At 44.0% G+C, this 13,359-nt stretch overlaps 1 protein-coding gene across 1 annotated transcript in view; it reads right to left on the bottom strand.

Annotated features, from left to right (window-relative positions):
- Positions 1–1,443: 1,443 nt before the first annotated feature.
- The window catches only part of ERICH3 (glutamate rich 3), a gene marked incomplete at both ends in the record, with an annotated part of 34,788 nt that continues 22,872 nt past the window's right edge, over positions 1,444–13,359 (bottom strand). The window contains 4 exons of the mRNA XM_084291132.1: positions 1,444–1,515; positions 2,044–3,869; positions 9,144–9,647; positions 11,004–11,222. Coding sequence (XP_084147258.1) covers positions 1,444–1,515; positions 2,044–3,869; positions 9,144–9,647; positions 11,004–11,222 — 2,621 coding nt within the window. The remainder of the gene's footprint in view (positions 1,516–2,043; positions 3,870–9,143; positions 9,648–11,003; positions 11,223–13,359) is intronic.

The raw sequence follows: 13,359 nt of genomic DNA, 5'->3' as shown, positions 1-13,359 counted from the left end.
TTATTTATTTACTGTAGTTTTTTATGCTGAGAAACACTGGAAATGTCTTGGTCCAGAGAATAAGCCAATACTGATTTTATGGACACTCCCTGGTTAAAAGGAAAGGAGCATTGCTGAGTTCTCAAAAGTCGAACACATGCTTTGTAAGCAAATATTGCCTATCTTGCACAGAATAAACATTTCCACTGCACCACAAAGGATCACTTAATGCAATGCTTTGTTTAAGCTGCTGATGACAGTAAAGCTATGAGTCTTCTTTGTCTGCTTTCTTCTTTCAAAATACTTCCTGGTATCCAGATTAAAAATACAAATGTAACCGTCTTTAGTACAGGAGGAAACAAAAATGAATTGATTGCATTTAAATTTGTATGTATTTAAATGTGCATTGATCTTAAATAATTTAGGGTAACAAACATGTCAAAATCCTGCTTGTTTCAGTTCCTTTCCTGATCTGAAAACCCAGCTACAGCTACATGCCGCTATGCTTACCGCCCCTGCGCATGGCAGGCCGGACCTCAGGGTCCCTCCAGAGGTGGGGGAGCTGAAAAGGGGATGGGCAGCAGAGACCCACAGCCAACCTAGGGTTGAAATGTCCTTATTCTGAACCACATGCTGCCACAGGCCCAGCAGCAGTTCCACCACAGACTGCATGGGCCAGTGGAGTTACACATAACACCAGTGAAAGCAAAAGGCTCAGGCTTTCCTCATTTACATTGTAAATGAGTTACAACTGCTCTGATTTAACATTTCCCAACATCTTTTCAAAGTTCTGAGAACACACTGAAGTGTGGTCAGCACCAAGCCTGGCTCTGCATGGTGAGTGCTCCACAGCAGCCACCCCTGCGCACAGCAACCACCGAGACGGGGCCGCTTCCCACTCCTGCGGCAACACCTCGATGCCCCGCACCAGATCAAACGACCGATGTGCTCAAGTGTCCTGCACACGCCAATGAAGACGCAACCTCATCTCACAGGAAAGAGTTTACAGTTTAAAAAGCCAAATAACTCACATAAAAATGCACAGAGAGGAGATACAATCAAGCACATACACTCAGATGTACATTTGTAGTCCTACAGTAACACACACAGAGCACCTATCCTTAGCTGTAACTCATATCAGGTAGCAAAGGCAAGGGGTGTCTGGGGAGGATGGGAAGTTCCCCACTGCAATATTTTTCTGGATTTTGGAAATAGTAAGCGTGGCAGCTGTGGAACAATCCTTGTGATTTAGGTCTTCATAACTACAAAGGAGTGCTGTTCCCCAGGCTGGCATACACTTGATAATTTGAGCTGTCTGCTGCACACTGAGAAGCTGCTGTAGGAGAATGTGACAGACAGTTGTACTCGCAAAGTAAAATGAAGGAGTGAGTATCCTGAAGGGCACAAATCTAGTAGATGTGTAAATGTTGCAGAAAACAGCACTGAAGAAGCTGCAGAAAAAGCTCAGAGGACAGTTTCTTCCTTGTCCTGGGGCCCTATGGAGGGCACAACAGCTGCATCCAGGTTTACAGCATCCTAGGAAATGATGAGAAAAATGTTAGCTTTACAGAAAATAGGCTAAACTGAGGTACAGAGATACCACTGTAAGACACTTCCTGCAGCTAGATGCCAGAGCAACCAGAGAAGCCTGCTGCTGCTACTGGTGTGCAGCACAGAGCTCACGGGCAGTAACAGCAGCAGTGGTGACACTGAGGCCGCTCCACACCACCAGCAGCACTGGGAGCAGGAGTGGTGCTGCTGGGAGCCAGGAACACAGGGCACTGGGCATGGCTGGAGGGCCGAGAAGACATGGGGCTGCAAGCTTTAGCACCATGGTGAAGGTACATGCAACAGGGCTTCAGGAACAGGTAAGCACACAGAAGCTGCCATGCAGAAGGACCTGCCATCCTGTACCACAGCTATCAGTGGCAGATTCTTAAGGGGAGCATAAGAAAGCAGCAGTGAAAATATGAGACATCCTCTGCTCCCAACACTGCTCCCAGCAGCCACGAGCCTGGAGATGTGAAAAGGAACATGCCAGCAGCAGACCCAGGCAGGACTCACCTCACAGCAGCTCCCATCCGTGGCAGCAGCTCCCGCATCTGGGCTTCCTCGCATGGGACTTTCCTTCCTCTGCTCCTGAGCGCCGGAGTCACCCTGTGTGTCTTCTGAAACACCCTCAGCCTTTCCTTTCTGGGCACTTTCACTGAAGCCAGACTCTTTCCCTTCGATATGTGCTCCCGCCTGCACCGTCTCTCCCTGGACTGCTGGCCCCTCTGCCACTGCCACCCCCATCCTGCTCTGTCCCCCTGCCCCTGCTCTTGTCCCCCTCTCCCATGCCCCCACCCCATCACCCATCCAGCCGTCCCCAGCCACCACCACCTCCAGCCCCACCGCTCCCCCCACCGGCTCCGGTCCCCCCCCGTTCTCTGCCTTCCTCACTGCAGTGTCAGCTGCCTCCCCAGCTCTGCTCTCACACAGCCCCTCTGAGGGCAGTGCTGGTTCCTCCACCACCTCCTCACCAGGAGCTCTCCCCACTCCCAGCACCACCCCATCCTGACCTGTAGCACACTCCCTCAATCCCTGCTCTGCAGCTTCCAGCTCCCATGGACCTGCCACTCCTCCCATGACTCCTCCACCTCCTATCTCAGCTCCATCTATCTCTGCAGATAGTCCCATCACTGGCCCATCAAGATTTTCTTCTATTACTCCATCTGGCTTTGCTTTGCTGCCCAAAGATGGGTTTTCAAGCAAAAGTGCTTCTGCTGAACCCTCCTCATCTTCTGCTGTTGCTGTCTGCTCCAACAAAGATGACCCTTCACTTGCAGGATCCCTTCCAGCCTCCACCAGAGCCCCTAATCCAGATGCTACTTGTAACACTGGACCCTTGCCTGCATCCACAGACTCCTCCACCACCTCCTCTGCTCTTGGGAGAGATCTCTCTTCCACTTCTGGTGGTCTGTCAGTCTCAGACGTTGCTATTCCTATGGCAGCATCCTTCATCTCCGCCTTCTCTTCCCCTGAAGCTTTCAGTTGGGTGAACTCATTTGGCTTTAGTTCTTCCCTGCCTGTGCAAACTTCGGTATCCCCTAATGTTTCCCTGAGAGCCACACGTTTCTCCACAGCCTCCTCCCCTTCAGAAATAGCTTCCTCTACAGCCTCCGCTCCTTCAAGGCCAGCCACTCCCGTAATCTCTTCTTCTGCCAAGTTTGCATCCTCCACAGCCTCCTCTCCCTCACATACAGCATCCTCCACAATGCCCTTCCCTGCAAAACGTCCCTCCTCCGCGGCCTCCTCTGCCTCAGACATGGTGTCACTCACTGCCTCCTTCAATAGGGGCTCTGCCATCCCCACTGCCTTCTCCACCCCAGAGGCCTTCTCCATGGCCTCCCCGCCTCCAGAGAGCTCCCCAGCTCCCTCACCACACCCAGACACTGCCCCGTCTGCCTCCCTGCGTGCCAGCCCCCCCACTCCTGCTGATTCCTCTCCCTTGCTCCCTGGCTCCTGCAGTGCTCCCACGCTCTCCATCACCCTCGTCACAGCTTTCTGCCCCCCAGCTACCACTTCTGCTCCAGGCACTCCCTTCCCTGTCTCCTTTTCCTTGGCATCTCCTTCTGCCGTGGCCCCCCCTGCAGGTGCTAGTCCTTCCACAGCCAGCTGACCCGCTGCTGGCACCACTGCCACCACCTCTCCCTCGGGCAGCACATCTCCTGCCCGGGCCGCTCCCCATCCTGCCTCGTCAGCGTGAGAATCTCCCTCCTCAGCTACACGGCCTTCCTCCACCAGTGCTTGTCTCTGCCCTGCCACCTGCACTCCTCGTGCCTCTTGTTCTGCTGCCTTCTGCACATCAGGTGCTCTTGTTCCTTCTGCCAAGAAAGCTCCATCTGGTGCTAGTAAGACACAATTGAAACATTGGTTTTACTGAGAGCTGAGTTAATGTTAAGGCTGGTTTACAGGGTTAAAAACATTATTTCTCGCAAGCAATGAAGGGACATCAGCACGGTGACAAGAAAGAGACTTGTCATGCTGCTTCTTACCATGCACCTGAGCTCTGACTAGGTTTCTGGTGCTGCCATTCTGGCATCTGCCATGATAAATTTAGGCAAAAATGTCGATGCGTGACTGGCTTTCAGTTCTGAAAGTTCTGCCTGCCCTTTCCTACTCCTTTCTCTCTGTCCCCCCCCCGCCCACCTGCCTTGCAGAGAGCTTGTGTGTACACAAAATAGCTGCAAGCTTGACAATAACACTCAAAATTCAGAAATAGGTGGTAAACTGCTCATATAAAATATGCATACATGGGAAGAAGAACACACAGCTGTTCATGCAGAGTAACGCTTCCCATGCATTCTGTAATTATACCTGGGGAATAATACAGGGCCTTTTCCTACACCCTGAGAATTTACCAGCAATGTTCCTCATTGAATTTGGTGCTCCAGGGCCTGTCCCTGGGCAGGCACCTCCAGCAGGCTGCATTGCTGTACCCTTGTTTTGCACAAACACAGCAGGTTCTTATTTAGAAAACGGGAGGTTTTGTGCCAGTGAAGAGAGCAAGGAGCAATGTCCTTCCCAAGCTACCCTTTCGCAAACTGGGCAAAGGCTCTCTTGCCCCAAATCATCTCACGCGGTTTGACTTATTTGATGCTCCTGCACTACTGCTGTACTCCAAAATCATTGCTTTTTGCTGTCTGCTTGGGCATGTACCCATGCAACAAAACCCCATCTCTGGAACAGCAGCCAAAGAGGACTCCAGGTGACCAACAGGCCAAGAGGACAATATTTGTCTCTCATCTCTGCCAGCAGAAGAGTGGAGCCCATGTCTGGTTTCCCACAACCCTTCCACTGGCCTTACTTACTCCCCGCTGCCCCCATCCCTTCCTGCCCTTCAGGGCTGGATGTGACCACTCACTAGGTAGGTCAGCTGCAAAGGAGCACAGAAGGTGCACAAGGCAGCTCAAGCAGCTGCAGACAGTAAGGGAGCGGAATAAAGGACAGGCTGAGAAGAAATTTTACTGAGAGAGAATGGAGACCATGAAAGGAGAGAAGAGAGCACAGAAAGCTGATTCCTCCCACCAGACCATGCATCACCTGACCAGTAGACCACACTTCAAAATTAATAACTCCATATTACATGTTGCAATATGAGAAGTCATGCCTTTCTGCAAAAGCACCTTGCACCAGGTGTATTGCTTACATGTACTACTAGTTTCCTGCCCTGTAAATTTACACTTCTGCTACTAGGAGGTCTGCTAGAAAAGAATTGGTTGCTTAGAAGTAAGTACAATAAGACTGACTGACCTAGCAGCTAGTCTCATTCAAATTGTCCACCCACCTCTGCCATGAAGTGACAAATAGCCTTCCAGAATCTGCTCTGGAGGATGCATCTGTCCCTATTTAAGAATATATTTAACCCATGGAAATACTGTCTTGCCTCAACACATTTACTTGTAGAGGTCTTCCGTGAATCGCTGTGTCTTCTAGGTGTCATGTATTCAAGCCACGTGTAATTACATTTAACTGAATGTTCCCTCCATCAATATATTAAGAAAAACAGTTATCAGTTCTTCTGAGACTGGAGAAAAAGCACCTGTTTTTTTTTACACATGTACCTGTGTATTTGGAATTTAATCTGTCTGCTGCTTCAGAATCAATGAAGAGTTCCACATGGAGTGGGAGAGGTCTTGTTCCCACAGTCTTCCTTGCCACAAACTTGCATTATTCTCTTCCCAAGTCCTTGCTTCTCCCCTGCCAGTGCACACCCTGTGATCTCTCACTTTTTTCCTATGAGGTTGTGGTTTTTTTTGTTTGTTTTTGTTTTGTACACTGTTGATTCTTTCTATTTGGCCACATATGTTACTTTTCTTCTTTTTTTTATTTTATTTTTATTTTTTCTTCTCCTTCCTCCTGTGGTTTCTCCCACTTCCTGCTTACAACTATCCTTCCCAATGAGAACCCTGCACCCACACAGCTCTGAAGAGAAGCATGAGAAAATTTTTAAAAGACCATTTCAGTTGATGTTACATAAAGAACTTGCTCAGCATGAAGGCCTTTTTGCCTGCACCACAGGTCCTAAAACGTATTGATGGCTTCACTACTGCTTTGACATTGCAACTACCCGAATTACTAAGATCTGCGTAGCAAGGAACCATGAAAGATGGTCAGGGAAGTTCACAGGAGATCACTGACAAGGTTGCTCCTGGGACCCAAGATCCTGACAAAGGTTTCTGAGCAATAGCACACAGCCTGTTTGATTCATTCTGCTGTTCCAATGCTGAAGAGAAGATAAGAAGCTTTCCACTCCAGGACATCCCTTTGCTGGCTCAGGCTGATGTCCAGGCAACACTTCCTTCAGACTCAATGAAATACCAAATTCTTTGCTAGCTGTTGTGCACATTGTTTTGCTTTGACCTGGTTATGGGCCTGAAGTCTGACTACTTGGAAGTTCAAATTCTTTCCAGTTTTCTGTCTATGTAATACTTGACAAAAGAGAAACTGACAGTCTATCAAAACACAGAGCCCAGGGAAGGATGAGAAATACTGATCACAGGAATTCTCTCATGGGCTCAGCAATATCTCCTTGTCACATAGAGCACAGCAAGATCAGAAGATGCACAGCAGGAACCCAACCCAGGTATTTCCATACTTCTGAGAGATCGTGTCATGCCACTGTTTATGATTTGCACAGACTCACTCTAGTGGAGCATTTTGCACCACTTGCTTCCTTCAGCATACATGAATTACTGCGATAATTTATTTCTGCACTGTTAATGACAGCATTGTTTTGGAGAAATCCTGTCAGGAGCAGAGCACAATTGGTCTCATCAGGGCAAAACAGAAACAGAAACAGTGTCCTATCAATCTCATGCAAACAGAGGCTGGAAAGCTAATGAGAATGACCAGCCTCATGGAGAAGTTCATGTGAAAAAAACAGAAGCCCAAGAATGGACTGAGAACGAGTTTTGACACAGCAGAGGACTGAGTGCTTTCAGCTCTCCTGGTGTCTCTGCGGGCTCTTAGCCCTCAGCGTTTTGGAGGGCTGGAGTAGTGGAAGTTGGAATCACATGGCATATTGTTAACTATAAACATCCTTAAATTTTGCAATTTGAATCTTTATCATGTTTGCCACTGTACTAAGTGCCTAGAAGAAGCTAAGATTCCCACGTGAGTTTTGTTACCCCACAATGTATCTTTCAACATGCTAATTATATCTCAAAAAAGGGGATTATTTTTTTCCTTTATTTCTCTAGACAAAGCTTCTCGGCAATTCCTTATTTACTATAAAATTCACCTATACAACTCTTATGTGGACATGGAAAAAGCCTTCTTCAATTTAGGATTGAAAACTCCTATCTGTATTTTTTATGATTCAACAATTTTTCTTTTTCTTCCTCTCCCCTACTTGATCTGGTCTACCCCTGAATCTCAGGTAGTCTTCTGGCAGCAGAGATGATACAGGGCTTGGCTAAGAATGCTGTTTATATATATCTACATATATAAATGCTGCTACCATGTAACATTTGGACATTCTATCTATACTTGATAGAGGGACTCTGTTGAAACCTAGAGCCATAAAACCAACTGCACTGAATGTAAACATATAAGAATTTATGCTAAGAACAATGTTATCGTTTTATGCTAACTCAGCCTGAAATTACTATCCTTTACACATTCATTTGATCTCTCTTTGCTTTTGTATTACCACGTAATTTCCTGTTCTGTATGTTTTCAGAGTTCTTTCTTCTTCACCAGTCCTTACTCAACTCATCTGAGTCTAGTGCTGAAGCTGCTTACATTCAAGTTCCTTTCATGCAAGTGAAGAGAGGGGTTCCAGAAGCAAACATCTTTGAAGACTTCAGCATTATTCAATGATTAGTATGCTAATGTCTTTACCGACTCAATTCTGAATGCATAACAAAGCAAAAGCAATGCACGAGACAGTCAAAGTAACCCAGCAGCAACAGATTTGTCAAGCATTAAGCTTCAGCGTTTGAAGAGTTTATTCCACACATAGCTGTCTTAGATCTATGCATTGCAGTGAACAGAAAGCAATAGAAACAGAACAAAAAAAACTCGAAACAAAAGAAAAGCATTATACATTCCACTGCTAATGGAGCGTGGAGAAAGACAATTAGAAATTTAATCTGCTATGGCTTGTGCCTCTCCTTCTTTATGTAAACACCAGTGCAGGTGACCATTCTGTTATACTGCCTGATTTAACAACATCCAGGAAATTTCTTCCATAACCTAAATGACACTGTAAAGCAAGGGCTTATATTTTTCCCCTTCGTCAAATATAATAATGCAGACATTGTTTATATGGCTAACCGTCTTTTACGTGCCCGTTATCTATAAAGGTAAAGTTGAAACCACAAGATGCCCATTTTATCAGAAAATTGAGGTGTCACACAACTAACAGATCTGCTCCTTGCCAACAAATCCATGACAGAGTGAAGCAAAACAACTATGGAACTACTGATGTAGTTTTGATCCTCATCTGCTGCACCATGATTCACATAGCATTTTTTTGGTGTTCTTTTTGAATCTAGCATTTGGGGCAATTGCTGCAAGTTAGAGCACAGGAAGCTCCACACTGATATGCGAAAGAACTTCTTCACGGTGAAGGTGACAGAGCATTGGAACAGGCTGCCTAGGGAGGTTGTGGAGTCTCCTTCTCTGGAGATATTCAAGGCCTGTCTGAACACCTACCTGGGCAGCCTGCTCTGAGGAACCTGCTGTGGCAGGGGGGTTGGACCCGATGATCTTTCGAGGTCCCTTCCAACCCCTACTGTTTTGTGATTTCCACATTATAAAGAAAATTCCCCAGTCTGGCACACTGATTCTCGTATAAGTAATGAATTATTTTTGGATTTTATAGTAATTTCATGATATGTGAAACCTAACTTGTGAAGTAAAAAAAAAAAAAAAAAAAAAAAAAAAGAATAGCCAAAGCCTTACACTGGAAACACTAGAAAAGAAACAAGAAAAAAAAAAAAAAATGAGGTTACATTCTGGTTATTTAGCTCACAGAAATATAGAGTATTTTGGTAGCTTGAAAATAGTCCAGCAACTGCATTCCCCTTGCTGCACCGTGACTTAGGATAAAGGCAAATACAGCAACAGTTGCATTCACAGATCACATCACAGTTCTGCAGGGGGACTGTACTCACCACTTCCTTCGTCACTTTGAGGAAATTCTTCATTTCTATTCTCCACTTCCATCATATTATTTTCCAAATGCACTAGAACATCTTTCTCCCCACTGTCCCTCTTGTTACTTGCATTCTTCTCCCCATCTTCCTTTATGTTACTTTCTACTGTCCTAGCCTGTCTGAGTTCCCAATTAACTTCAGGACTTTGATGCTGTATTGACGTTATGTTTTCATGAAAAATTTCAGTATCTTCCCCTGCTGGTAGGTCTTGCACTTTTGTCTTTTCTGCTTCATGTATGGCTTCCTTTTCCAGTGTAAAAGTTTCCTGGTTGTCCTCTGTTTTGAACAGTTTATTTTCCCCATTCTCACTTCTGTATTGTGCATGTGCTGTGTTATCAGATGCCTTTTTGATATCATACTCCTCTTTGCCCTTAACATTTTCTATCATCTTTTGAACATCAGAGTCATCTCCACTGCTACACTGAGCACTGGTGGATGAGAGAGAATGTGCAGACCTCCTATCTAGAAATAGAAAACACAATTTTATTTTAGTATCTATCACTAAGACATTTGTATTCATTGGCCACAGACAGATACTCGTCTGATATCAACCTCTGTATTAAACCATCTGAAGATACTGTGACAAAATTCCAGTAACAGTAATAGGAGAGCATTGCCCAAATGTATCAGTGTTAAAATCAAAGCCATTTAACATATATTTTTTTACGATAATGGAAATGAGCCTCAGTAGCTCCATCTGTCACAAAAAATACACTTTAAAAAGCCCCTGTAAATATGGCTAAGATGAGTTTTAGAATAGTTTCTTGAGCTCTGCTTGATAAAAGATTTCAACAATAGCAGCAGTCCTTCAGTGCACTCCTGTTATGGAATCATAGAATCAATTCAGGTTGGAAAAGACCTCTAAGATCATATAGTCCAACCTTTAACCTAGTACTAAAGCCCACCACTAAACCATGCTACTACTTTCTAAATCTACATGTTTCTTGAAGACCTTCAAAGATGGTATATTATCTCAGTGAATATCATAAAGATATCCAAAATCAGATGTAAAACAATCAAGTTGAATAGGAAATGAAGCTCACTGTATCCTTTAATAATACATACATGGAGCATCATTTGAAATTCATAAATGGAAAATTTGCAGGAAACAAAAAAAAAAAAGCAGTGATAATTCTTCAGTAACATTTAACCAAACAGTAGAGATTATCGCTCTAATGGACATTGCCAGTGTCCAAAGTTCATATGGATTCAAGAAGAGATTAGTCAAAGTCAAGGAACAAAAAGCTATTTAGGCCTACTAAGTACAAGGGACCACCATTGACTCCAGTGATTTACAGTGGTGGGAAAACACAGTGGGGAAGCAGAGCCAGAGATCTAGCAGAGTATAAAACTGAAGTTTATTCAGAATTTATGTCATTAAAAGACAGCAGTTCTGAAATGCAGGGTGTTTTGTCAGGTTTCCCAGTGACTTCTGAGATAAAAGTGCACATCCTCAGGAAGTGTAAGTGGTCATAGCTTCACGGATATCGTTTACCATTAAGTGCTTACCTGTCCCAAGGATTTAGAGCTACTAATCTCTAACAGTGCTGGCTGGCACTATCTCAATTTATGCAACTAAACAGTTCAGTCATGTCTACTGTGAGCTGGCACATGCTTACATTGCCCCATAGGGTTAGCTTTTTTTCTGTGACAGTTAGTGGAACTGATAAGAACACAGGTAAGATAGCTATTTTTTATCAGTTCAGTAGGCACTACATGATCTTTTCTATGCAGACTCAACATACATTACTGGACATGCACAACATATAAAACATGCATCAGGTCAACTTCTCTAAGCCTCATTATAAAAATACTAACCTTGTTTGTCATCCTCCAAGTCACTGTCAGAATATCCATCACTTTCATCTCTCTCACTGACAGAGGCCTGCAGTGCCTTCTGTGATGAGTTTTCACTCTCCTTTTCATAGTCTAAATTATGTTCTTCATCATCTGGGGATGACTTTGACATTCCATTTCTTTGATCACTAGTCTGTCCTTCTTCATTAACTTCTTCTGCTTCAAAATCTTCATCATAGTCTAAAATAAAAGAATCATACTGTGAGACAGGAAATGGAATTCACAACTACTAAAGTTCTTTTTCAGCAGACAAAGGTTAACTTCATTAATTTCCTTTTCCCTTTTCATTTGTTCACTCGTAAAAGTCATGAGAGAATCTAAAACCACAGACGGGAATAGTAAGAGCACATTATTGTAAAAAAGCATCACATTCTTCATAGATAGAGTAGCACAAATGCAATAAAGCTACTGAATGATGTACAAAGTACGATTAATACATTAAAAAAAATAAATTAAAAAAAAAGTTAGCCATTGAGAGGACTACAAGAATTAACAGGCAAACTCAAAAATAAAATGCAAGACACTCTCTTATTACAGCAGAAAAACTCATTGCAATGAGAAAAAAATAGAAGCAATAGAAAAAAGTGTAGAAAGATAATATATGGTGGAACAAAGTAAGATAAATGACACAGCTAATTAGCAAAGAATTGCCTTACAAACTGAGTTAATTAATTAAATCCAGGCAAAGGGTGCTGCAGAGGAACATTCTGCTATCACACTATTCTAATTTGCTCATTTAGTTCCCAGATGAAATCCTAGTACAAATGACGCTTACAGCAGAATTACTATCTTTACATTAACAGGGTCTGGATTTCTTTCTAGGCTACTAGCCTGACACATAAGATAGATAACTTTGCTCAGCTCTAGAGGTAAAAGCTGTCTTCATGCATATGCATTAAAGCATCCTTTCCTTTCCAGCCAGGAGTGCACTATTTTAAATCCCAGTCACCAGAAAGAATAGTGATGTCCATGATTTCCATTTAAAATTCAGTGATTCCACCGCTACCACTAGCTCACTGCACATGCTGCAGAGAAGCAACACATCTACATTGTGATGGAAAATTGTCACTGCTGACACACCAGCTGTCCCTCTTGGCCATTATTTCTCACCTTTCACCATAATTGGTCACTTCTTTTTTCTTTCCATCAATGCTTTTAAAGTCCTGAAGTGACAGAATGCCATGGGCAGAAATGACGATTATCTGATGCAGAAGCAATTTAGCAAATAAACAATTACCCAGACAACACAGATTAAGGAAATAATTATATTTATTTTCTGTATTAAAAATCAATTGAGTTTCCAACTGCATTGTTGGAAACAAGGCCTCTTTAGGTAACTGTCAGAAAGATGCCTACCACCCTGGAAGGAAAAAGGCTTGATTAATCACAAAAGCACATCCACAAGGACTAACAAGGAAGCTGTGCAGTAGCACTGCAGAATTATGAAAGTAAAAATAGGATTAGGAAATAAAAATGAAAATCTTTCTCTGAGTAACACTTACTCTGAAAAAGGCATTTTAACAAGGAGTGAGTGAAAGAACAGGCAGAGCTAGCTGTCTCTTCCTTTAGGGGCAGGCAGAGGTGTACACAGACTGATGATGAGACTGGCCTGAGGTGGCACTGGGAAATGCCACATTCTCAGCATGAAGTTTGAGCTGATACACATCATTTTTATACCATTATTTTCAATTATTTTCATTATTTTTATACCACAAATATCATCTTTGTCCACCAAATGAAACATCCCTTGGGCAAACTTAGAGCAAGGGAAGCCTTTCTCTGGTCTTTGTTTTTAAATCTCTGTCAATAGAAACCAGGTGCAACTCAATCAAAAGGGGCAAGGTCAGCCAGGTACAGCTGTCAATGGGAGTGCTAGGTAAAGCGAAAGGATGATCATCACAGCGGGGTCAGAGCAGAGGAGGCAAGAAGGGTGAGCTGGGAGGCCAGGGACAGAGGGAACGAATGTTCAGAAGAGTGAGGAAGCTGGAGGTTAGTGGTGGTTGGCAGGTACACGGTGCTTGGGGCTGTGTGATGGAGAAGGGGAAGAGCTTTACATGAACAAAGCATCTTGCTGCTGCTGGCAACAAAGAGAGAAGACTGAGGTATTTCACCTAGCGCTCAATCTTGCTGTCATTTTGCTGCTGTGTGTTCCTCCCAGCTATCAGCCACTGATAACTTCACCATCCTCACCATTTTTCTCACATATGAGCTATCCTAAGAGTGGATACCACCAAGTGAGCTGGAGGCCCGCAGTCCCGCACCCTCTCCAGAATTACCCTCTCCTATTTTTCATCCCCTGCTTGTGTTTTGGAATACC

This window comes from Netta rufina (genome assembly GCF_964035555.1).
Source record: "Netta rufina genome assembly, chromosome: 8".
In the NCBI taxonomy this organism is placed as follows: Eukaryota; Metazoa; Chordata; class Aves; order Anseriformes; family Anatidae; genus Netta; species Netta rufina.
The sequence above is the reverse complement of the archived record's forward strand: the minus strand, read 5'-3'. Positions and strand labels throughout refer to the sequence as shown.